This window comes from Macaca thibetana, chromosome 2 (genome assembly GCF_024542745.1).
Source record: "Macaca thibetana thibetana isolate TM-01 chromosome 2, ASM2454274v1, whole genome shotgun sequence".
Classification (NCBI taxonomy): domain Eukaryota; kingdom Metazoa; phylum Chordata; class Mammalia; order Primates; family Cercopithecidae; genus Macaca; species Macaca thibetana.
The window spans coordinates 74,492,202-74,514,763 of record NC_065579.1 but is presented as its reverse complement, the minus strand read 5'-3'; the positions used below and the strand labels follow the sequence as shown (position 1 = coordinate 74,514,763).

The following is a 22,562-nucleotide window of genomic DNA, read 5'->3' as shown; positions in this document are numbered from 1 at the left end:
TTCAAATGCTCTGTCTTCATTTAAGTACCAAAAGTCTTTCTTCAAATAAAATTTTTTCTGAGGCCTAATATTTGAATAGAATAAAGGAGCTGAGTTTCTCTGGTTTCTAACTGGGGAAGAGTCCATAAGATCCTTAACCTCTTCTACCTCTCTGCACCTCCCCTTCCCCCTCATCACCAACCCCTCTACATTGTGGAAATTCAGTTAGGGCATATTGTTCTCACACCAATGCTCTATTGCTTGTGATCTTTGGCAAGCTGTTTCTCACATCTATCAAGAGGCTGGTGGAGATATGTTCTGATTTCCTTTAATCTCATGAGCCCTGATTAAGAATATTATTAAAACATTCTTCAATTTCTTTTCTGAAGACAACCTAAGGCATTATGATGTAAACTAAAAATTAACAAGAATTTTAATTAAATAAGATGATGTAATGAAGAACTGCCAAATACATGACTAACCATTTCTTTCTATTCATATTTCCAACTACAACTACATTTGGGGTCATATCAAATATCTCTTGCACAAACTATGTCTATACCTAGGAACAAGGGTTCATCCTTCCAGTGAACTCAGGGAAGGGCTTTTATTCAAGATATATACTGTACTTAAACCAAATTGTTGTTGTTGAGACAGTCCTGGTTGCACTTTAACATTTATGTTCATGTTTCATGCAGGGCTAATTTCAGGCCTGGTGCCCATGTATATTGGTGAAATTGCTCCAACCACTCTCAGGGGCGCACTTGGCACTTTTCATCAGCTGGCCATTGTCACGGGCATTCTTATTAGTCAGGTAAAAACTCCCCATCCTTATCCCCTACCGCACCCATCTACTTCATCCTCTGCAGTACCACTACTACTATTGCATCCCCTACTGTACTTCCTCCACTTCATTCATCTTCTCCCTCCCTGACTGTCCACTCTCACTATAGACCAGCACAGAAAGAGAAGCCAGTTCTACCAGTGGTAGCGGAGGTGGTGTAGAGACATAGACTTTTTCACTCAAAGGTAAATTATTATCACTCATCACTTTTCCCCTTGGAATTGTTGGTGGGATAGTACTGGAGGTGACCTGGCAAGCCAGGTCTTAACTTCAGAGCTATTCTAGAGTTAAACTATTCCATTTAGATTATAAGAAATAGAAAACTTCAAGGATTGGATTGCCTGGGTTGCCTTTGTTTTAAACATCTTACTTGGGAATCTAATATGTAAGTCATTGCCACAGGAGCTCCTGTTCATTTGAGTCTATCCTTCCCTTCTACCCTATGGTATCAGAGGGAGTCTGGGACCCCACGCCTATGACAATCCAGAGGGTAGTCTATAAACTATTGCCATAGGAATCACGAAGATAGTTCTCATGACAGTAATTGTTCTATCTATGGAACCCCTTTCTATTTAAGTTCTGCGTAATATAAGAAGGAAATACCAAGCAAAGGTCCAAAGTCATGGCTGATTTTAGCACAACCAGATTCTATCTGGTTGCCTGGAGAATACAGCTACGTGTTGCTTTAGATATCAAGTATATATTTTTGTTTAAGCTTGGTTGATTCTCATCCTGACTGTCCAACTGGAGTTGATGAAAATGAACCTAGGTTAATTCCTTATATAGCAAATAGTTCCTAATTTAGTTAAAGTGAGGCACGACAGTTAATAGTTTCCAAAGTTGTCAGAGACTACTATTAAATAGTCAAAGTACTTTTTCAACAAATTGGTGTAAAAGGTAGATCCAAAGTATTATGTAGTTGATATGCGTCCTCTTTGCATTTTCAGATTGTTGGTCTTGAATTTATCTTGGGCAATTATGATCTGTGGCACATCCTGCTTGGCCTGTCTGGTGTACGAGCCATCCTTCAGTCTCTGCTACTCTTTTTCTGTCCAGAAAGTCCCAGGTACCTTTACATCAAGTTAGATGAGGAAGTCAAAGCAAAGCAAAGTAAGTCTGTGGATGGTTCTTCTTTCTTCCTACTGTTTGAGCGTTATCAGCTAATGTAAAACAGTGTGTTATATAATGTAAAACAGTGCCTTCCACATGAAGCTGGTGATTAAATGTAAGAAGAATGTGCAAAATCGCTTTTGTATGACTGGTGCATGTCATTTGGCACCCATAGGCATTCAGTTAACCGAAACCAGAAATCCATATACAGGGTATTAGACTCAGCCAGAGGTTTCTCAAAGATCCCTCCAGCATTATGCTTCTAACATAATGAGGATCTAGTTGTATTTGTCATAAGAGGAAGCCAAATGTTCCATTTTTCTTTTAAATCAAAGAGCAGGATTTAACAAAAAAAGAATTTCCAACACCCATGCTATTAAGTAATAGAACGGGGCATGCAGAAAAGTAGCTCTTTCATTAACATAAAAATAAATTTCTTTTTGTTTTTACTTGAGTTGTTTCAACCCGATCATTTCCCGGCACAGGCTTGAAAAGACTCAGAGGATATGATGATGTCACCAAAGATATTAATGAAATGAGAAAAGAAAAAGAAGAAGCATCAAGTGAGCAGAAAGTCTCTATAATTCAGCTCTTCACCAATTCCAGCTACCGACAGCCTATTCTAGTGGCACTGATGCTGCACATAGCTCAGCAATTTTCTGGAATCAATGGGGTAAGTTTAAGAACACCCACTAATTCTTAAGAGCACAGTGAATTAAAACAGGGAAGACAAGGGGTACAAGTTTAAATAGCTAAAAGATATTTTAAGGTATTGGCATCATGGGTCTTGCTACAACAAACATACATTGGGCATTAATTTTCATTTTGCTTCAAAAGTTTTCTAAAATTACTTAACAATTTTTTTAAATGTCAACAGTCAATGGTACTGTATATCTATTAAGGTGAAGGCAAAAAGCAAAAATCTTAATACATCCAAGGAGAGAAAAGGAGAATAATTATACAACCCTCCCCAAAAAAACTGCAAGGAGCTTCTACAGTTGAGTATTGAAATTAGGATTTCTGATAGCCCAAGTCAAACGGAATCCATGGTTCCTTTCATCTGTTTAAATGAAGTATACCAGATAGCCAGGTGCAAAGAGCAGTTTCCTGCCATCCAAGAAACTCTCACTCCATTTGAGGAGACAGCACACAAAATAAATAATACAGTAAACTGGCATGCTATTGGTGACTAAGGGTAGTAGACAATACATGATTGAAAAACATACTGACCATTAAACTAGCTAGCTTTTAGGTCTTACATTGAAACCCCCGCATCATGCAGACTAAGATGGTTCTACTGGCAATTAACTACTAGAGGAAAAAATTAAGCATTTGTCAAGAAACTAGATAAAAAACAAAACAAACAAAAAACACTTCTCCCCTTTTGTTGCTGTTAAAAATGTAAATTGGACATTTGCTGTAGTGAGCCAATGCCAAATCCACATGGGACACTTTGTGGGTGACTGAGATATGGGCAAACACTTGGGGGAGGCAAAGGAAGTAATTCCCATCCATTGAAACAAAATGAGACCTGAACCTCACTCCACAAACTCAACTGTGGTCTCTGTCCTCCTTTAAGAGGTCCTTGATGTTTATCTTTATTAATAATCTGTATAACTTTGAGGCTCAGAGACCAAAATCATATCTTCTATCTCAGTTCTGTCTGTATATTCAATGGCACAAAATTTAATTTCTCTGAACCTTACTGTTTCAGCTTCCATCCCAGTGCCTGACTTAAAGAGGAATCCAGGAAATGTTGAACCTGAGGCTGTTGGGCAGCCTAAAAATGGTGGGATAGTGTGAAGTGTGCTGTAGGCCTCTATGCACTGAACACAGTTGGCACAGTCCTCTACCTCAGTCCTGTCTGCGGGAAGAGGTACCAGCAACAGGACATGTTAGGTGGGGAAGGAATGACAAAGGATAATGGATAACAGAATGACCTAAAAGACATAAATATCTAAACATAACTAAATTTTAAAAGGCTATTAGAAAAGTTGTGAACAAAATTTCTCCATGTCTACTGAGACTAGTGAAATTTTCTGGATTAAATGCAATAGCAACTAGATCTCTTACACATGCTGGTGAGACTGTAAAATCGTCATAACTTCTTTCAAAAACTATTTGGCAATATCTATCAAAGTTGAGTATATGCCTATACCATGGTCCAGCAATTCTATTCCTAGTTATAAACACATACATATTCCACCACAAGGATTGTACTAGAATGTTCCTAGCAGCACTATTCATAATCACTATTCATAATCAATAGCTAAAAGACATTTAAAAATGTTGACATCATGTGTCTTGCTACAACAAACATATATTGAGTAAGCATTAACTTTCGTTTTGCTTCAAAAGTTTTCTAAAAATACAATTTTTTAAACTGTCAACAGTCAATGGTACTAAATGTCTATTTAATATTAAGGTGAAGGCAAAAGGCAAAAATCACAATAAATACAAGGAGGGAAAAAGAACAATTACACCTGAACCCCCCGCCCACACCTCCCCCCCCAAAAAAAAACTAAATTGCAAGTGGCTTCTAGAGTTAAGTATTGAATTTAGGATTTCTGATAGCCTAATGAATAGTAAATTATTCATTTAGGAATGGCAGCTACCTAAACACTCATCAATAGAATAGTAGTAAATCATGGTATATTAATACAATAAAATACTACATAGTAATGATCATGAACTGTCTACAATGTACAATAAGGATGATTCTCACAAAGGTAATGTTGAATAAAAGAAGCCAGGCACAAAATGATACATATTATGTGGTTCCATTCACATCAAGTACAAAAGTAGGCAAAATTTATCTATGATGTCAGGAGTTGGAAGAATGGTTTCCTTGAGATAAATGATAAAGGGAGATTTAAGATGCTTCCGGAGGGGTGGAAATTATTTATCTCTTGATCTCAGTGCTAGTTACATAGGTGTGTTCAGTTTGTGAAAATTAATTAAGCTGCATATTTATGTGTACTTTTCTATGTATATTATACTTTAACAAAATGTTTCAATGTATTTACAAAAATAAAGAAAATGCAGTAGCAGAATTCTCAGCCAAATATAAGGAGGACATTTAAGCAATCAGAAGCTTTAAACACTAAAGGAAGACTGAGGGTTCTCTTCCTTGGAAGAAGAAAATCTGTAGGAAGTTCTAGGGAGCATGGCGCCATAGAAACAACTAAAAATAAACAATCTAAAATATTTCTTGCTTTAAAGACATCAGTGCCAGACTTCTTAAGATAAAGGCTAAACTGTTTTTACTTTGCAGATTTTTTACTACTCAACCAGCATTTTTCAGACGGCTGGTATCAGCAAACCTGTTTATGCAACCATTGGAGTTGGTGCTGTAAACATGGTTTTCACTGCTGTCTCTGTAAGTCAACGCTCTAGATAAATACTCCGCTTGTTCCTTAGTCCAGAAATTGCATGTGTGTGGCGGGGGGAACTTGGGCTCTAAAAGCAATCAATGACATTGTACACATGCTCTAAGTGTGTAAACCCAAGTGAGTCATGAGAAGAGTCCTGTTTGAATAAGCCAACCACTGCAATGAGATTAGGCATAACTGAGAGGGTGAATCACTGGTTCTCTGCACTGCTGGGATGCCATTTAGTCACTCATTTGTGAATTTGTAACTCACTTGGGGGCACAGAGAACTTCCTCCTTGTGCAGATTCCTAGGTTCCTTCTTTTCTCTGTACATAAACCCCTTGGGAGTAGCTGACAGCTTGTCATTTCTATTGATATTGGATGGTCTACTTAGATTCCTCTTTTTACATAGTTCAAATTCTTTTTTTACCATGGGGGAAAACATACAAAAATATGTTTTGGGGGAAACATATTTTTCTTGGGGGAAACATATAAAAATAAACAAACAAGGCCCTCTCTAACAGACATTTAACCCTTTAAGCAAAGTTAAGCAGACTCAGCAAATGGTATTAAGTCATTGGGCAGAGAGCTTCCAAGTAGTTCACAAAGTTGTGGCTTCTGGTGATGCATGAGAGTATGTGTGATATTATGAGGGAAGTGACAGCGTAACTAGAAATGTTATTGCTTTCTTCCAACAACAACAAAAGGTCATATACTCTTCTTAAAACCAAATAACTTTCTATAAGAAGTGATGGTTCTTATATATTGAGAATATATAGGAAATGATGGTTTCTATATATTAAGAATATATAGGAAGTGATGGTTCTTATATATTAAGAATACATAGGAAGTGATGGTTCATATATATTAAGAATATGTAAGACATATATATCTTATATATTCTTAATATATAAGAACATGGCATTTCATTATTATGTGGGAAATATATATATTTATATATAATATATATAATATAAATATATTCTTATGTAAGAATACATAAGATATACTCTTAATATATAAGAACCTGACAAGAATATCTAACATAATAATCTAAGAAGTAAACAAGCAACGACAAAGACAAAAACTCCCCAACTAATGTAATTCACTGTAGAATGAGAGTCATTGAGCTTATTTTTATCTTTATTCAACAAAGTAAAAATAGCAAAAAGTATATTTTCAATTTTGGTCACAATACTATACTCAATATAATTTAGTCACTTGTTTTTCATTCTCCGCACATGAACTCTTAACTATTACCTTAGGGTGATCAATAAATTACAGCCTGGCTACCCAGATCAAAAGGCAGGTTTGTCCAGACCACATTAAACAGTGCTGGACCTTGGAAAGAGCAGGAAAAACAGATAATAATGAAATGCCAATGATTCTGTAGACATACCGTTAGAGATAAGGCCTGTTCAAACCAAAAGGCCACTCTAAATCAATCAAGACCTGTTTCTGAAGTGCAATCCAAGGGACTATTCACCCTTTTGTCTCCTGGAATAATTTTTACAAATTATTCAACATATTTTTTATAATAGATTATTATTAAAACATTTTGTGTATAATAGGATTTTCTATGTAAAGCATCAAATTGTCAAGATTGGGTAGCCTAAATTCTGAAAAAATCTAAAGGGGAAACCGCTGTAAAGTTTCATTTTTGCACCCTGCTCCCAATTCCACTCATGTGGGAGGAGTTGTTTAAGACAGTGTCCTAATTATTTTGAATATACCTTTTTAGAGTTCATCCTTTGATTCTGTGAAAGTTTTTGAACAGGGTAGTGACATAATCTTTAAAAATCACTCCTAATCATTAATTAAGCCTCCAGCACTACAGATCACATTTAAAATGTTTAACTATATTAATTTTTGAAATATTGTTTTAAAGTTCATAAAGTATAAAAAGGATGGTCCCTCAGTCATCCAGTTTCTCTCCCCAAAGTTAACCAATGTTACCAAATTGTGTGTGCATTTTCAAATAAAAATATGCAAATAGAAATATGCACCGAATATGTTAATGTTTCACCAAATTGGAAGAACATCAATTTGTTTTTGGGAAGAGAGACTTTCCCAACTCCACACTAATTGTGTTCCACATCCTATATTTTCTTCCACACTAACGGGAGGGTAGAAGAGGGCCTGTAATCTTGACAGAAAAAAAAGCAGAAAGAAAAATGCAGGGAACTAGAAGGCAGGATGACACTGAGAGAGAAGCGGTGACTACCAAATTGCAACTAAGCGCCCAGGATTTGTGTGAGGCACTGTGGCAAAGATGAGGGTTCTGACTGGGCAGCTATCTCCAGCCACTGACCATGTCTCACCCCTTGTCACACTCATCCTGAGTGCACACCAGGCCTCAGGGACAGAGGCCAACTCAATTTTCAAGACGTGCAGTTTTAGAGTTTATAGTAAAGGAGCTTATTCACAAAGAAATGCTTCTATTTTCTTGGTAGCTTGACATGGTGGCACCAAGTCAGTTTTGAACATCATAATAAAAGAGTTATAAAGAGATATTTAATGAACTTGAGAAAAGTCTGTTTTTTTCCAACTTCCTTCTCAATAATTAAATATGTGCTCTTTGCTTATCATCCTATCTGAAGTGATTTAAAACTCTGATATGAGCGTGCCTCTGAGAAACAGGCTTTCACTGTAGGTGAAATGTTTCTAAGATATCTTCAGAACCAGAGCTCACTATACTAAAGACATTGGATTGTTATTGATTTACTGATAGGCTGATGAGCCAGCCAATTTGCTCACCAGGCGCCAAAGTGAGAAATTATGACAGGAAGTTTTGTGGGGGGTGAGAGGGAGAGTGACTCACCAGCCTTGGTAATATTCCAAGGATCAGGCAAGAGTATAACAAACTCTGGTCTTGGCTAATTGTAAATCTTAACCATTAATGCAAAGGTCCACAAAACTAAAGGAATCAATGACGTATCTCCTCAGTTAAGATAAGAAAGCATTTTAACCCTTTGCTTTAAAGTCCTAACTTTTAAGATGAATAGTTCACTCCTGGCAAAAGATACAATTAAGCATACACAGAAAAATGCAGGCCTATTTTGGTACAATTATCAAATTCCATATGTTGCCAGGTGAGTGGTCATAATAGGACTTTATTAAGCAGTGAGAAAATTAGACGAGACTAGTTGACACCTGAACAGCTGTACTGTTTCCGGTGTCAGTAGTGCACAGACCCTTGTAATTATAACTTAGGATAGTTATCAGAAAAGAAGTTAATGTCATTTTTAAATGTGGAACCTTCACATTTTAAATGTACAGGACATCTACTGGGAGAGACCCCAGCTGTACAGTCTCTGAATATTGTACCCAAAGTGATAATCCTGGAGTAGTGGTAACACTATGTTTCTATCTCTATAATGGCCTATTCAAACCAATGTGACTAAATTAAGCGGATATTTGATCATTACCCGCTGTCCACTGAGACTAGCTCTGCCACCTGGGGCAGTCACTTCCCACCTCGATCTCACTCCTGTAAAATGGAAGGGTGGAATTGCTTCCTATCTGTTATATAAATTAAAATGACCTCTTTGGCAGTAAAAATGATTTAAGTAAACAGTCAATATTTTGTGACTCACAAAACTGAGATAATCTTCTTTAAAACTGACCTAGGTATTCCTTGTGGAGAAGGCAGGGCGACGTTCTCTCTTTCTAATTGGAATGAGTGGGATGTTTGTTTGTGCCATCTTCATGTCAGTGGGACTTGTGCTGCTGGTAAGTTTGGTGCCTACACTAAGGTTTTTCATTAACATATGATGGTACCTGGCACCTCTGTGGTCCAGGTAAAAGTGCTTTGTATTCAAAAATATTTGAGACTGACTTATGAAATAAAGCCAGAGCAACAGCATAAAATCAAAGGAGATACATAAAGAAAAGATGAATTAATTTCTTGGGTTTAAGGCTGAATATCAGCATGTAAATTCTGGTTGACATCCAGGGAGGCCATGTACCCATGGTTAGAGCATAGGCTCTGGATTCACCACCAACTGGGTTTTAATGCTGACTCTGCCACATGGCTTCCTGTGTGACCTTGGGCATGTACCTGAACCTCTGCCCTCCTGGCATTCTCATCTACTACTTCACAGGAAGCTATACATCTTGTCTGGAAACCTTGTATGAGTAGGAGCAAAGGTCACTGGATCCTTGCCCTGCCTCTTTCCCAGGAAAATCCTAATCCAGAGGATTTCCTTATAAGAAATCTAAGTCTAAAGAGTTAAGCATGATTCAGACTAGAACAATTTCTCTCAGACTAGAATAACTTAGACTTGCTTGAACAAAACACATTAGAAAAAGATGTATGCCTGCCTCTGAACTCAGAGGCTACTTAGCTAAAGGAAAAAGCAGCTAATGATCTCAGTCCCACTATTGTTTTTGTTTTTTTCCTCAGAATAAGTTCTCTTGGATGAGTTATGTGAGCATGATAGCCATCTTCCTCTTTGTCAGTTTCTTTGAAATTGGGCCAGGCCCGATCCCCTGGTTCATGGTGGCTGAGTTTTTCAGTCAAGGACCACGTCCTGCTGCTTTAGCAATAGCTGCATTCAGCAACTGGACCTGCAATTTCATTGTAGCTCTGTGTTTCCAGTACATTGTGGTAAGCAGCCTAATATTTCACAGATTTACTGAACAGAAGAGAGGGTCAAACAACTGCTAACTGGAAGTCTGTGTTTGCTTTCTATCCAGGACTTCTGTGGACCTTACGTGTTTTTCCTCTTTGCTGGAGTGCTCCTGGCCTTTACCCTGTTTACATTTTTTAAAGTTCCAGAAACCAAAGGAAAGTCTTTTGAGGAAATTGCTGCAGAATTCCAAAAGAAGAGTGGCTCAGCCCACAGGGCAAAAGCTGCCGTAGAAATGAAATTCCTAGGAGCTACAGAGACTGTGTGAAAAAAAAAAAAAAAAAAAAAACCCTGTTTCTCGACATGAAAAGAAACAGTAAGGGAATCGTTTGTTTTTAAATGATGATTCCTTGAGCATTTTATGTATACATCTTTAAGTATTGTTTTATTTTTATGTGCTCTCATCAGAAATGTCATCAAATATTACCAAAAAAGTATTTTTTTAAGTTAGAGAATATATTTTTGATGGTAAGACTATAATTAAGTAAACCAAAAAGGCTAGTTTATTTTGTTACACTAAAGGGCAGGTGGTTCTAACATTTTTAGCTCTGTTCTTTATAACAAGGTTCTTCTAAAATTGAAGAGGTTTCAACATATCATGTTATTTTTTTAACACATAACTAGAAACCTGAGGATGCAACTAATATTTATATATTTGAATATCATTAAATTGGAATTTTCTTACCCATAGATCTTATATTAAAGAAGATATGGCTAGTGGCAATAAGTTCCATGTTAAAATAGACAACTCTTCCATTCATCTCACTCAGCTTTTTTCTTGAGTACTAGAATTTGTATTTTGTTTAAAATTTTACCTTTGTTCTGTATTTTCATGTGGAATGGATTACAGAGTATACTAAAATATGTCTATAGAGAAAAACTCTCATTTCTGGTAGGCTTATCAAAATATTTCAGCACTCATAAAAGAAAACCATTTTAGTTCCTTTATTTAATGGACAAATCTTTTGCAAGATGTAACGCTAAAAGGGTTTCACCTGATCATATAGCCTGGGCCATCAGTTAACATTAACATATATTATAAAACCATGTTGATTCCCTTCTGGTACAATCCTTTGAGTTATAGTTTGTTTTGCTTTTTAATTGAGCACAGCCTGGTTTTCACATGCACTCAAACAATCATGAGTCAGACATTTCGTATATTACCTCAAATTCCTAATAAGTTTGATCAAATCTAATGTAAGAAAATTTGAAGTAAAGGATTGATCAGTTTGTTAAAAATATTTTCTGAATTATTATGTCTCAAAATAAGTTGAAAAGGTAGGGTTGGAGGATTCTTCAGTGTGGGCTTCTGAAACTTCATAAATGTTCAGCTTCAGACTTCATAAAAATCCCTGTTTAATTTTCCTGGAGAGACATTGTTTTATGGTATGTTCCTAACATAAAATAATCGTCTCCTTTGACATTTCCTTCTTTGTCTTAGGTGTATACAGATTCTAGTCAAACTAGAATCATATTCTATGGCCATTACGAACATGGCCATTACTAACATGCATTGTACACTATCAATCTGCCTTTACCTACATAGGCAAATTGGAAATACATAGATGATTAAAGAGACTTTAGCTTACAGTCAATTTTACTATTATGGAAATACAGTTCTGATGGGTCCCAAAAGCTTAGCAGGGAGCTAACGTATCCCTAGGCTGTTTTCTCCACCAACTGGAGCACTGATCAATCCTTCTTATGTTTGCTTTAATGTGTACTGAAGAAAAGCACTTTTTAAAAAGTACTCTTTTAAGAGTGAAATAATTAAAAACCCTGAACATTTGCCTTGTTTTCTAAAGTTGTTCACATATATGTAATTTAGCAGTCCAAACAACAAGAAATTGTTTCTTTTCAGTGTGATTTGTTTTTCTTTTGGGCCAATTTGGGATAAACTATTTTCACTTGGGATTTCAGGATACAGTCAAAATGAGCTTAAATAACTGAGGACATCTTTGTGCTAAACTGTGAACTCTGGACAAAAATATAGGGTCTCTAAATAGGGCAGGAGCAGGAAAATGGCTCCTGGTTGGCTCTTGTATGCTTCCTCAGCAGACAAGATGGCCTTTGGGATGCCAATGGCCTTTGGGAAGCCCAGTGTTAACAATGATAAAGGAGCTTAACACTTTTATAGGTGATATATGTGATTTAATCAAATCACTACTCCTGATCTCATTTACTAACAGAATAAATGGTAAACATTTAAATTAAAAATTCCAAAGACCACTTTTAAGTGCTTATTCACTGTTTTGGCCCACAAACATCAGAAATTCAGACCCTGAAGTTTTCTGCCTCAGAGAAATTTAAGTACCTTATATTGTTCCCCCTTCTACAACTTTTTCCTTGCAGAGATACATGTGAGTTGAAAAGAAACATTAAAGGGAAACAAGAAGCTGATAAAGCTTTACAGGAGGACCAAATAACTAGCTTACTATAATAAAAAATCATATGTCTTCAATGGTATACATCATAATAAAAAACAAAATTGACACTACTTAATTAGATTTAATCCCAGGGAAATTAGATGTGAATTTGAACACCTAACTTTCCAGGTACTCCCTCATTTTTGTGGAAGTGTTTGTATACTCTAATGTCTTTACAAATGTGATTTTTCTCTTAACTTGTTTGAAGTATGAGAATTAGAGTTTTTGGTCTGGCATTCACCTGCTACATCTAGGATTGCCCACTGTCATGACTCCCAGGAAAAGGTCCTATCTTAGTTTCCTCCTCCCTACTTTCCTCTACATGGTCAGCACTGTAATGCAACTAAGATGTAGTAAGGCATTGCTCCCTCCCCTACACTTCAAGGAGTTCACAGTCTAATGGGGAGTTCAGGAAGGCCAGAATATTAATATCCCCATTTGTGTCTTTTGCCTTCCATGGACCTGGGTTTCGAGCCCTCTCTTGTAAAATGGGCACAGTAATATTACCTACCTCAGAGAGTTGTGAGGATTAAACATGAAGTGCTAAGCATAGTGCCTGCTACAAAGAAAGCACTCAATAAATGCTACCTAGAACTAGTATTCATAGCCATACTGTTAGGATAAAGAATTATCATATACGAGATAGTTCCAAATTTTTCTTTTTAAAAAAAGGAGTTTTATAAGTTCAAGATAATATTTTCTTGCTTCAAAGAAACAATCTCACAACAATGAGGGAATGGGAAGAATCAGGAGATTGCTTACCTGGCAGGGGAGCTATCACAATCACAAAGGTGGTTTTCCCAGGGCAAGGCTCATCCATTATACTCCGGATGTGCTGACCCCTGCCATTTCCCCAAATATGGGAAACCCAACTGCATAGTTTGTAGTAGTGGGGGACTGTGTTCATGCTCTCCCCTGAAAAACACAACAACAACAAAGAATCAGAAGAGATACTAGGCTATCTAATTCCTAAATCCAAACCTGATATTCCTTAAGTAAGATTATAAGAGTTTTTATTGTATTTTTTGAATTTGCTTTTGTATAAGTTATGTTATTTTTACAGGATCTACATGTACTATTATTTCTTAGAATAAAACTAATTATAAAACAAAATTCTGTATATCACATTTAAATGTAATGTAATAGAATTATAATCACAAGACAAGACCAAACTTTGTTGATAATCCTCACTAATTGCCAAAGAGGTATATATATGTAGGCCAGCATACATGCATAAACTACTTCTTATTGCTAGTTTAATTGTTCCATATGTAGTAAATACAGCAGTTCAGCAATATCTTGTGCTGAACTGACCCTGTAGAGTCCTAAGCAAGGTGATGAGTCAAATGTAAATACATATATATGTTTTTTTTTCATGGCAATTATGTATTAGTGACCTGGGGAGAAAAGGTTTATTGACAACCACTCTGATCCATCTGCTGCTATTTTTACTGCTAATTTGGTGCATGATCATGAAAAGAAACTACTTTGAGTTAAAAGTATATATATACAATAGTTTGATATCAATAAATACATTTCTGAATGCTTAGTGTTGCTTCATTTATATAGAAAAAAACACACTTTAAAAACTGATACTAGTTTATTATGTATACTCATTTCCTTCTGACAGTACTTTCCCATTCTCATTTTAGAAATAAAATGTGAATGATTTTTTAAGGCCAAATTTTATTCCCATCTGGCAGTTGTTTTAATTATAAGTAGTAGAAAAACTAACCTGAAGATTAAATAAGAACAGTAGAAGAGAAATGAATGACTCTGTTTGATGAAAATAATTTAATTCAGCAGATAGTTGAGTTCCTTTTATGAACAAGATACTTTGTTAAAGTTCTGTGACACATACAAAGCTTAGAAAACATAGTCCCTACCCTCAGTCACTTGCATTCTCATAAAAGAGCTAAGATTTGAAAACAACTAGTTATAGTACTATAAGGAGTGTCATAAGAGTACAGAAAGTACACATAAGTGGTTTTCAAATTTTTAAGTTGACACATTAAATTTTTTGTCAAATATTTGAAAATCTGCAAAAGATGCAATTTTTCAGAATATAGTATATATTGGCATTTTTTAAAATTACTGTGCTGTTTATTTATTCAATTGAATTTAAAAACTATAGTAATTTGTTACTATCTGCCATCAAAAAACAAAGATATTATGTATAAGCTTTTCATATATAGATATACACACACACATGCATATGCCTCCAGCTACAAAGGACATTATTTTTTTTTTGGCTGCATAGTATTCCATGGTGTATATATATATATCACACTTTCTTTATCCAGTCGGCTATTGATGGACACTTTGATTCCATGATTTTGCTGTTGTGAATAGGGCTGCATTAAACATACAAGCTCATGTGTCTTTTAGACATAGTATTTTTTTTCCTTTTGGTAGATGCCTAGTAGTGGGATTGCTGGGTTGAATGGTAGTTCTATTTTTAATTCTTTGAAGACTCTCCACACTGTTTTATTAATACATAGATGTACTAATTTACATTCCCACCAACAGTGTATAAGCATTCCCTTTTCTCTGTGTCCATGCCAACATCTGTTGTTTTTTGACTTCATAGTAGCCATTCTGACTGAAGTGAGATGGTATTTCATTGTAGTTTTAATTTGCATTTCCCTGATGATCAGTGATGTTGAGAATTTTTCATATGTATGTTGGCCACTTGTATGTCTTCTTTCGAGGACATGTCTGTTCATGTCCTTTGCCCACTTTTTAATGGATTGTTTTTTCTTGCTGTTTGTGTTCTTTGTAGACTCTGGATATCAGTCCTTTGACAGATCCATAGTTTGCAAATATTTTCTCCCATTCTGCAGGTTGTCTGTTGACTCTATTGCTTATTATTTTGTTGTGCAGAAGCTTTTTAGTTTAATTAAGCCTCATTTATCTATTTTTGTTTTTGTTACATTTGCTTTGAGGTCTTAGTCATAAATACATTGCCTAGCCCAATGTCCAGAAGAGTTTTGCCTAGGTTTTCTTCTAGGGCTTTTATAGTTTTAGGTATTACATTTAGGCCTTTAATCCATTTTGAGTTAATTTTTATAAATAGTAAGAATAAGGGGTCCCATTTCATTCTCCTGCATATGGCTAGCCTATTTTCCCAGCACCATTTATTGAATAGGGTATACTTTTCCCATTGTTTATATTTGTCGAAGACAAGTTGGTTTCAGGCATGTGGATTTACTTCTGCGTTCTCTATTCTGTTTCATTGATCTATGTATCTATTTTTGTGCCAGTACCATGCTGCTTTAGTTACTATAAGCTTGCAGTATAGTTTGAAGTCAGATAATGTGATGCCTCTGACTTTGTTCTTCTTGCTTAGCATTGCTTTGACTATTCAGGCTATTTTCTGGTTCCATATAAACTTCAGGATTGTTTTTTCTAAATCTGTGAAGAATGATGTTATTAATTCGATAGGAATTGTGTTGAATCTGTATATTGCTTTGGCAACTTGATCATTTTAATGATATTGATTCTTCCAATCTATGAGCAAGAGATGTTCTTCCACTTGTTTGTGTCATCTACTATTTTTTTCATCAGTGTTTTGTATATTTCTCCTTGTAGAGGTCTTTCACCTCCGGTTAAATGTATAATCCTAGTTACTTTCTGTGTGTACATGACTATTGTAAATGGGATGGAGTTCTTCATTTGGCTTTCAGCTTGAGCATCATTGGTGTATAGATATGCAACTGATTTTTGTACATTAATATTATGTCCTGAAACTTTACTGAATTGTTTATAAGGTTTAGCAGTCTTTTGAAGGAATCTTCAGGATTTTCTAGGTATAAAATTATGTCATCAGCAAACAGAGATAATTTGACTTCCTCTTTTCCAATTTGGGTGCCTTTTATTTTTTCTCTTGCCTGACTTTTTTGGCTACGACTTCCAGTACTATGTTGAATAGAAGTGGTAAGAGTGGACATTCTTGTCTTGTTCCAGTTCTTATGGGAAAGGCTTTCAACTCTTCCCCATTCGGTATGATGTTGGCTGTGAGTTTGTTATATATGGCTCTTATTATTTTGAAGTATGTTCCTTCAATGCCTAGAGTCTTGAGGGTTATTATCGCAAAGGGATGTTGGATTTTGCTGAATGCTTTTCCTGCATCTATTGTTATGATCATATGGTTTATGTTTTTGTTTTCATTTTGTTTTTATCATCCATTATTCATATTCAATTTTGGGTTTTTTTAAATTTTTATTTTTAATTCTGCTTATGTGGTTAATCATATTTATTGATTTGCATATGTTGAATCATCCTTGCATTCCATGAAATAAAACCTACTTGATCACGATGAATTATCTTTTTGATGTACTCTTGGATTTGGTTTGCTAATATTCTGTTAAGGATCTTTGCATTTATGTTCATCAGGGCTACTGGTCTGCAGTTTTTTGTTGTTCTTGTGTCCCTGCCTGATTTTGGTATCAGGGATACTGATTTTGTAAAATGAGTTATGGAGAAATCCCTCTTTCTCAATTTTTTGGAATATTTTCAGTAAGATTAGTATCAGCTCTTCTTTGTATACCTGGTAAAATTTGGCTGTGAATCTGTCTCGTCCTGGGCTTTTTTTGATGGAAGATTTTTATTATTGTGTCAATTGTATTAACTGTTATTGGTCTGATCCAGATTTCTGTATCTTTCTCATTCAGTCTTGGGAGGTTGTATGTTTCCAGGAATTTATCCATTCCCTCTAGGTTTTCTAGTTTGTGTGCATAGAGGTACTTATAGTAACCTTTGATGATCTTTTATATTTCTTTGGTATCAGTCATAGTGTTACTTCTATCATTTATGAGTGTGTTTATTTGGTTTTGTTTGTTTTTTGAGACAGGGTCTTGCTCTATTGCCCAGCTGGAGTGCAGTGGCACGATCACAGCTCACTGCAGCCTCAGCCTTCTTGGCACAAGCAATTCTCCCGCCTTACTCTCCCGAGTAGTTAGGACCACAGGTGTGCACCACTGCACCCAAGTAATTTTTTAAAAGTTCTTTTGGGAAGACAGGATCCCACTATATTGCCAGGCTAGTCTTGAACTTCTGGGCTCAAGCTATCTTCCCACCTCAGCCTCCCAAAGTGCTGGATCACCGGTGTGAGCCACCATGCCCAGCCTGTGCTTATTTGAATATTCTTTTTTCCTGGTTAAAGTAGCTAGCAGTCTATCAATTTTGTTTATCCCTTCAAAAAACCAACTTTTTGTTTTGTTGATCCTTTATGTCATTGTTGTTGAGTTTTGTTTTGTGTTTTTTTGTCTCAATCTCATTTAGTTCCACTCTGATCTTTGTTACTTGTTTTCTTCTGCTAGCTTTGGGGGGTTTGTTTGTTTGTTTGTTTTGTTTTCCTATTTTTTTTCAAGTGTCTTACTTTTTCTTCTTCTCCCTCAGGAATTGTTTTCCTGATTTCTTTGTGTAGGTTTTCATCTTTCTCTTGGATCTCACCGAACTTTCTTACAATCCAAACATTAAATTCTCTATCTGTCATTTCAAAGTTTTCATTTGGATTAGAATCCATTGCTAGAGAGCTAGTGTGGTCCTTGGGGGATGTCATAATATTCTGTTTCTTCGTAGTGCTGAAGTTCTTGTACTGGCTCCTTCTCATCTGTCGAAGCTGTAACTTCTTATTTCTGAATTTACTTTCATTTGGGTGGATTTTTTCTTCCCTCCTTGAGAGTGTGACTATTACATATATTGGGTAGGGTCCTTTGCTTTGCTTCTGTATTTTTTCAGTAGGCCAACAGTCTGAATTTCATGGTTATAGATAGCCTTAGTGTAGTGGTTTTCTCAAATGCTAGTTGTAAGTTGTAGTAGCAGTGTGATGTGTGTGTGTGTGTGTGGCCGGGCACACTGTCTACTACAGACAGGGGGAGGTGGACGTCTCAGGAGGTTTATCTCATTCCCCAGTCAGCAGGAATTATACAAAGTTGTGCAGTTCACCCTATCTGCTATCAGAGAGCACTTGTGGGTAAAAGCTGGTTGAGCACTGTACAATAATGTCAGCAGAAATTGTGATGAGTTGTACAGTTTGATCTGCCAGCCAGTAGGTGGTACTTGGAGGGGAGAGGCAGTTGCAGTGGTGGCAGTACAATTTTTACTTGACCTTTGTTGATTGTGGAAAGTACTGGGGTGTCTCTGGCATTGGGCAGGGTATAGGGTTCCCAGGGGTCCCTTCCCAAGCTCTGCTGCTAAGATAGCTGCAGCAGGCAAAACTGGGCTGCTCCAAGCACCAACCTTGGTGGGGGCCTGAGGAAGCTCTCAGGCCATGGGGTCACTCCATCAGGGAGGAATGGAAGTGCCTCTACAGAGCCCACTCAGGGGAAAAGGGGCAGCCCTGGGTTTTCAACCCAGCAGGAGGCTAGGGCACACCCAGCAACAAGTCGAAACGGTTGGGTATTCACAAGTCTTCTGTGCCCAGATTTTCAAGGTATTCCAGGTGTTCCAGACCATGAGACTCCCTGTGCAGAAGCTGTAGCTATCAGGTCATACCTTTCGCCGTCCAGTCTCACAAAGGGAGGGATGCCCAGCTCCCCACACCTCCACATGAACCCACACCATACTTTTCTCTGTGTTTTGACAGTGGGGTCTCTGCTCCTGCTCAAAATCAGGCCACAGATCTAATCTCCATACCTCTGCATAGTGAGTTCAAGTCCTGAGGACCTGGGACAAGAGCAGTGAATTTGTCCTCTTGCCCCTGAAGGTCAAGCACTGGCTGTGATAGGGGGATGAACTGCTCCCAAGCCACCAACAAACCACTCAGGGGGAGCAATGGAGGATATACTGTGACCCTCCACCCCTACCCCTGCAGGAGGCCAGGCAAGTAGTCTTGAAAAGGACCATCAGGCATAAGGGTATATGATTCAAATGTAACCCCATCCTGTGGTAATGATGACGAGGCCTATCTTGGGCATGTGAGCATGCCCTTGCCCTGCTCTCTCTCAGTCAGCAAAGAGCAGGAACTGTAGCCACTTAGATCAAGACACAGATACTTTGGGGTGGGTAGGTGACCAGAGTCACATTTTGCTTCAGTTGCCTAGCACACTGATGCTTTTTGGGCTTCATGCAGATTCAAGCACTGCCTCTGTGTGTTCTTCAGGCAGTTCCCTCTACCAGGCCAAAGGTCTGTTGGTGTCAATGGGAACTCCTGTAGCTAGTATCTCAGAGGTCCAGAGCAGGAACATGGTGCCCTGAGGCTCCTTTACTCACTCCTTCTTTGGGTCTGGTCCAGGTCCAGGAGCAGGGTCCTGATGCCCAGTGATGCTGAGCAGCCAGCCCCACTTCCTTCCTCTTTAACTATGGTGTCTTCTGTCACCTCTCTGTTAAATTTTGTTTTTTTCTCTTAAAGCATCTGTTCAAAGTGTGAAGCATTACTCAATATTTTGGTTCTTCTCCATGAGAGAAGACACAATCCAGCTGCATCTACTCAGCCATCTTTTAATCTCTCTACAAATCTTGATAAAATCTATTTTATCAAACTGTAAAAGTACTTATTTTAGAAATACATCTCAATGAGAAATGTGGGGTTATTTTCAATTAATTTATTTATTAATAAATGGATACACCTTATTGCTAAGGTAAAGCAGTATTTAGCACAAATTCTATTATTACTTTTTGCTAATACAGAAGTTTTGAAAATCTTGTTTTTGTTAATAAGTAGATGGGACTGGAAGGACCAATGTCATTCAATTGCATAAATCATTTCCAAGTTATAGCCAAAAAGCTTATAAAAATTAATCATAAAAATAACTTTTAATAATCTATCAGCTAATAACTCAGTTGGGCTCTTCTTCAGTTTTTTTTGGAAGAACATACATTGCAAAAGAAACTGTTAGTCTGTTGTTACAGTCGTTCCCTCACTTATTTTCTGGGCAAAAGGGCTTTACTAAGACTTAACAAAATATTAATTATATTGTTGAATCATTTACTTAGAGGCACTCTGATTAACCTGATACACTCAGAAAGATTTGGGAGAACTGAAATATTATTAATTTTATGTATTTTCACATATATAAAATAAAACTCTTGTATCCTATCACATGCTGTATTTCCATTAAATTATTAGAACTTGGATTTTGCTTGTTAGCTTGTTCAGTTCATGGAAAATGTCTGTCATAACCTAATGAGCAAATCCAGTCCTCATCGTCAAACTAATTTTCCACATCAGACTTACTTTCTATCTGACTTCATTTTTCAATTCCAGTAAGTACTGTAATACTTACCTGTAACAACTATCTCCTATCTGAATCCCCATGCTTACATAGGTAAACATTGATGAGGCATGGATACTTGCCATAAGCCTGTCTCCTGCATTTCTTACAGTTATTTTGTTTTCTTTACCTTTACTGATCTTTCCCTCAGGAGCAATGTACTTTAAAAATAATTAGGTAAGGCCTGCTAAACAAAAGTGGATATTATCCAGTTCTACAATGCCTGAATTCAAAATATCCTAACCCAGACCAAAATATACAATTTCTTATGGCACTTTAATTGAGGCAGGCAGCATAGGTAAAATGATTTCCAATTACTCTTTATTTGGCCCTCTAAAGGTTTAATACTCTGAGTGCACCGTGGTGAGAGTCAGGATCCAATGAGAATTATGACTTCGTTTTGCAAAGTAGGAGGATAATTATGAAAGGGGTATTAGAAAGAAATAGCCTAATACCCAACTGCTGCCACATTATTGAGCATGAAAGCAAACATTTTTGCCCACCAACAAGGGATAACATTTTCAATTTTGAAAGTAGTTATACAACTTATTCACCAACTAAACACTATTAGAGGTAGGATTGAAGGTAGGGAAAAAACATAACAAAGGATCAGCCCAGAGGAACCACCATCCAAACAACGGGGTTTTGAAAGAGGAAAAACAAAATGGAGGGAAGGAAATTATTAAAGATACATTATATTGACATTTTGCTGAACTGAAGAAACAAGACTTGAGATTGAAAGTTAATTGTATGACAAACACAATAAACAAACAAACCCCAAAATTTCATCATGAAATTTCCAAACAGCTGAGATTAAGAAAACATAATAGCACATAAACACATCTAGAAAGGAAAGCCAGATCACATACAAAGGAACAAAATCATAAAAACATATAATAGCTGATCAGCAACTACAGAAGCTAAAAAGCTGAAGAGAAATGCCTTCTGAAGAAACTCTGAAGAAAATCCATTTTCAATCTAGAATTCTATCTCTGGACATACTGATAATTGAGTGCAAAAGTAGAATAAAGATACCTGTAGACATGCATGGACTCAAAATTTTACCTCTTTCAGACATTTTCTCATGAAACTTGTAGAAGGTATATCCTACCAAAACAAAGTGGGGGGGAAAGGAAGACATGGGATTCAGAAAAAGCAGGGTTATGAAGCTCCAAGAGAGAAGTCATAGATAGACAGTCAGCGTTAGGGCCTAGAAAGCAACCAATTCAAGTTGAAGCAAGGAAAATAAACTTCTAGGGAAAAACAAAACTTAAGGATTATCTGATGTGTGTGGCTACATGAAGAATAATTTGGAGCATTTAGAAAAAAATAGTGACAAATACATAGAAAATATACATATGAAAATACAACAAATACATACGAAAATATACGTATGACAAATACATATGACAAATACATATGAAAATATAACATAATTATTAGGTCCTGCAAAGAGAGTGGCATAGGAAAGAAAACATTATAATACCCTACTTGGCGTGGCAGTGAATGATTATTTACATAATTATGATTATTTACATATTTATCCATAATTGTTTACATAATTAAAGACATTGTTACAATCCTTGTTTTGGAATAAAATTTATAGTAGGACTATATTATGAGATATGAGGAGAAGAAGAATGAGAAAGTATGGAAAAGAAAGCTCAATTATTGTTTATCATAATAACTTGTCAACACAAAACAACCCAAATCAATAAAGCAAGAAATGCCAGCAAATATACTGGTATATGTGCTGGTAATTTTTCCTTTGCCTCTCCAAATCTATTTCCGTCCTTTCCAATAGGAAAGTGTGAGAAAGTGTGTGTAGACAGAGGGAATAAAACAAATTGAGAAATAATTTTAGGGTGAGTGAGAGGAGAATAAGTGGACCATAAGAAACTTTGATATAAAAAAATCACAGGTAGCTATATTAGAAAGGAGACAGAAACGTGAAAGGAGAATCAATAAAGATGTAGAGACATTT

At 36.4% G+C, this 22,562-nt stretch overlaps 1 protein-coding gene and 1 non-coding gene across 3 annotated transcripts in view; both read left to right on the top strand.

Moving 5' to 3' along the window:
• SLC2A2 (solute carrier family 2 member 2) overlaps window positions 1-13,641 on the top strand; it is a 32,564-nt gene extending 18,923 nt beyond the window's left edge. For both annotated transcript variants that reach the window (XM_050780065.1, XM_050780066.1), the window contains 7 exons: window positions 678-793; window positions 1,771-1,933; window positions 2,419-2,606; window positions 5,208-5,312; window positions 8,936-9,037; window positions 9,711-9,914; window positions 10,004-13,641. In XM_050780065.1, the coding sequence (XP_050636022.1) occupies window positions 678-793; window positions 1,771-1,933; window positions 2,419-2,606; window positions 5,208-5,312; window positions 8,936-9,037; window positions 9,711-9,914; window positions 10,004-10,204 (1,079 nt within the window). In that variant the 3' untranslated portion in view covers window positions 10,205-13,641. The remainder of the gene's footprint in view (window positions 1-677; window positions 794-1,770; window positions 1,934-2,418; window positions 2,607-5,207; window positions 5,313-8,935; window positions 9,038-9,710; window positions 9,915-10,003) is intronic.
• LOC126949572 (U1 spliceosomal RNA) lies at window positions 13,117-13,280 on the top strand. The gene has a single exon (XR_007723846.1). It is a non-coding gene; the product is annotated as a U1 spliceosomal RNA (small nuclear RNA).
• Window positions 13,642-22,562: the final 8,921 nt, after the last annotated feature.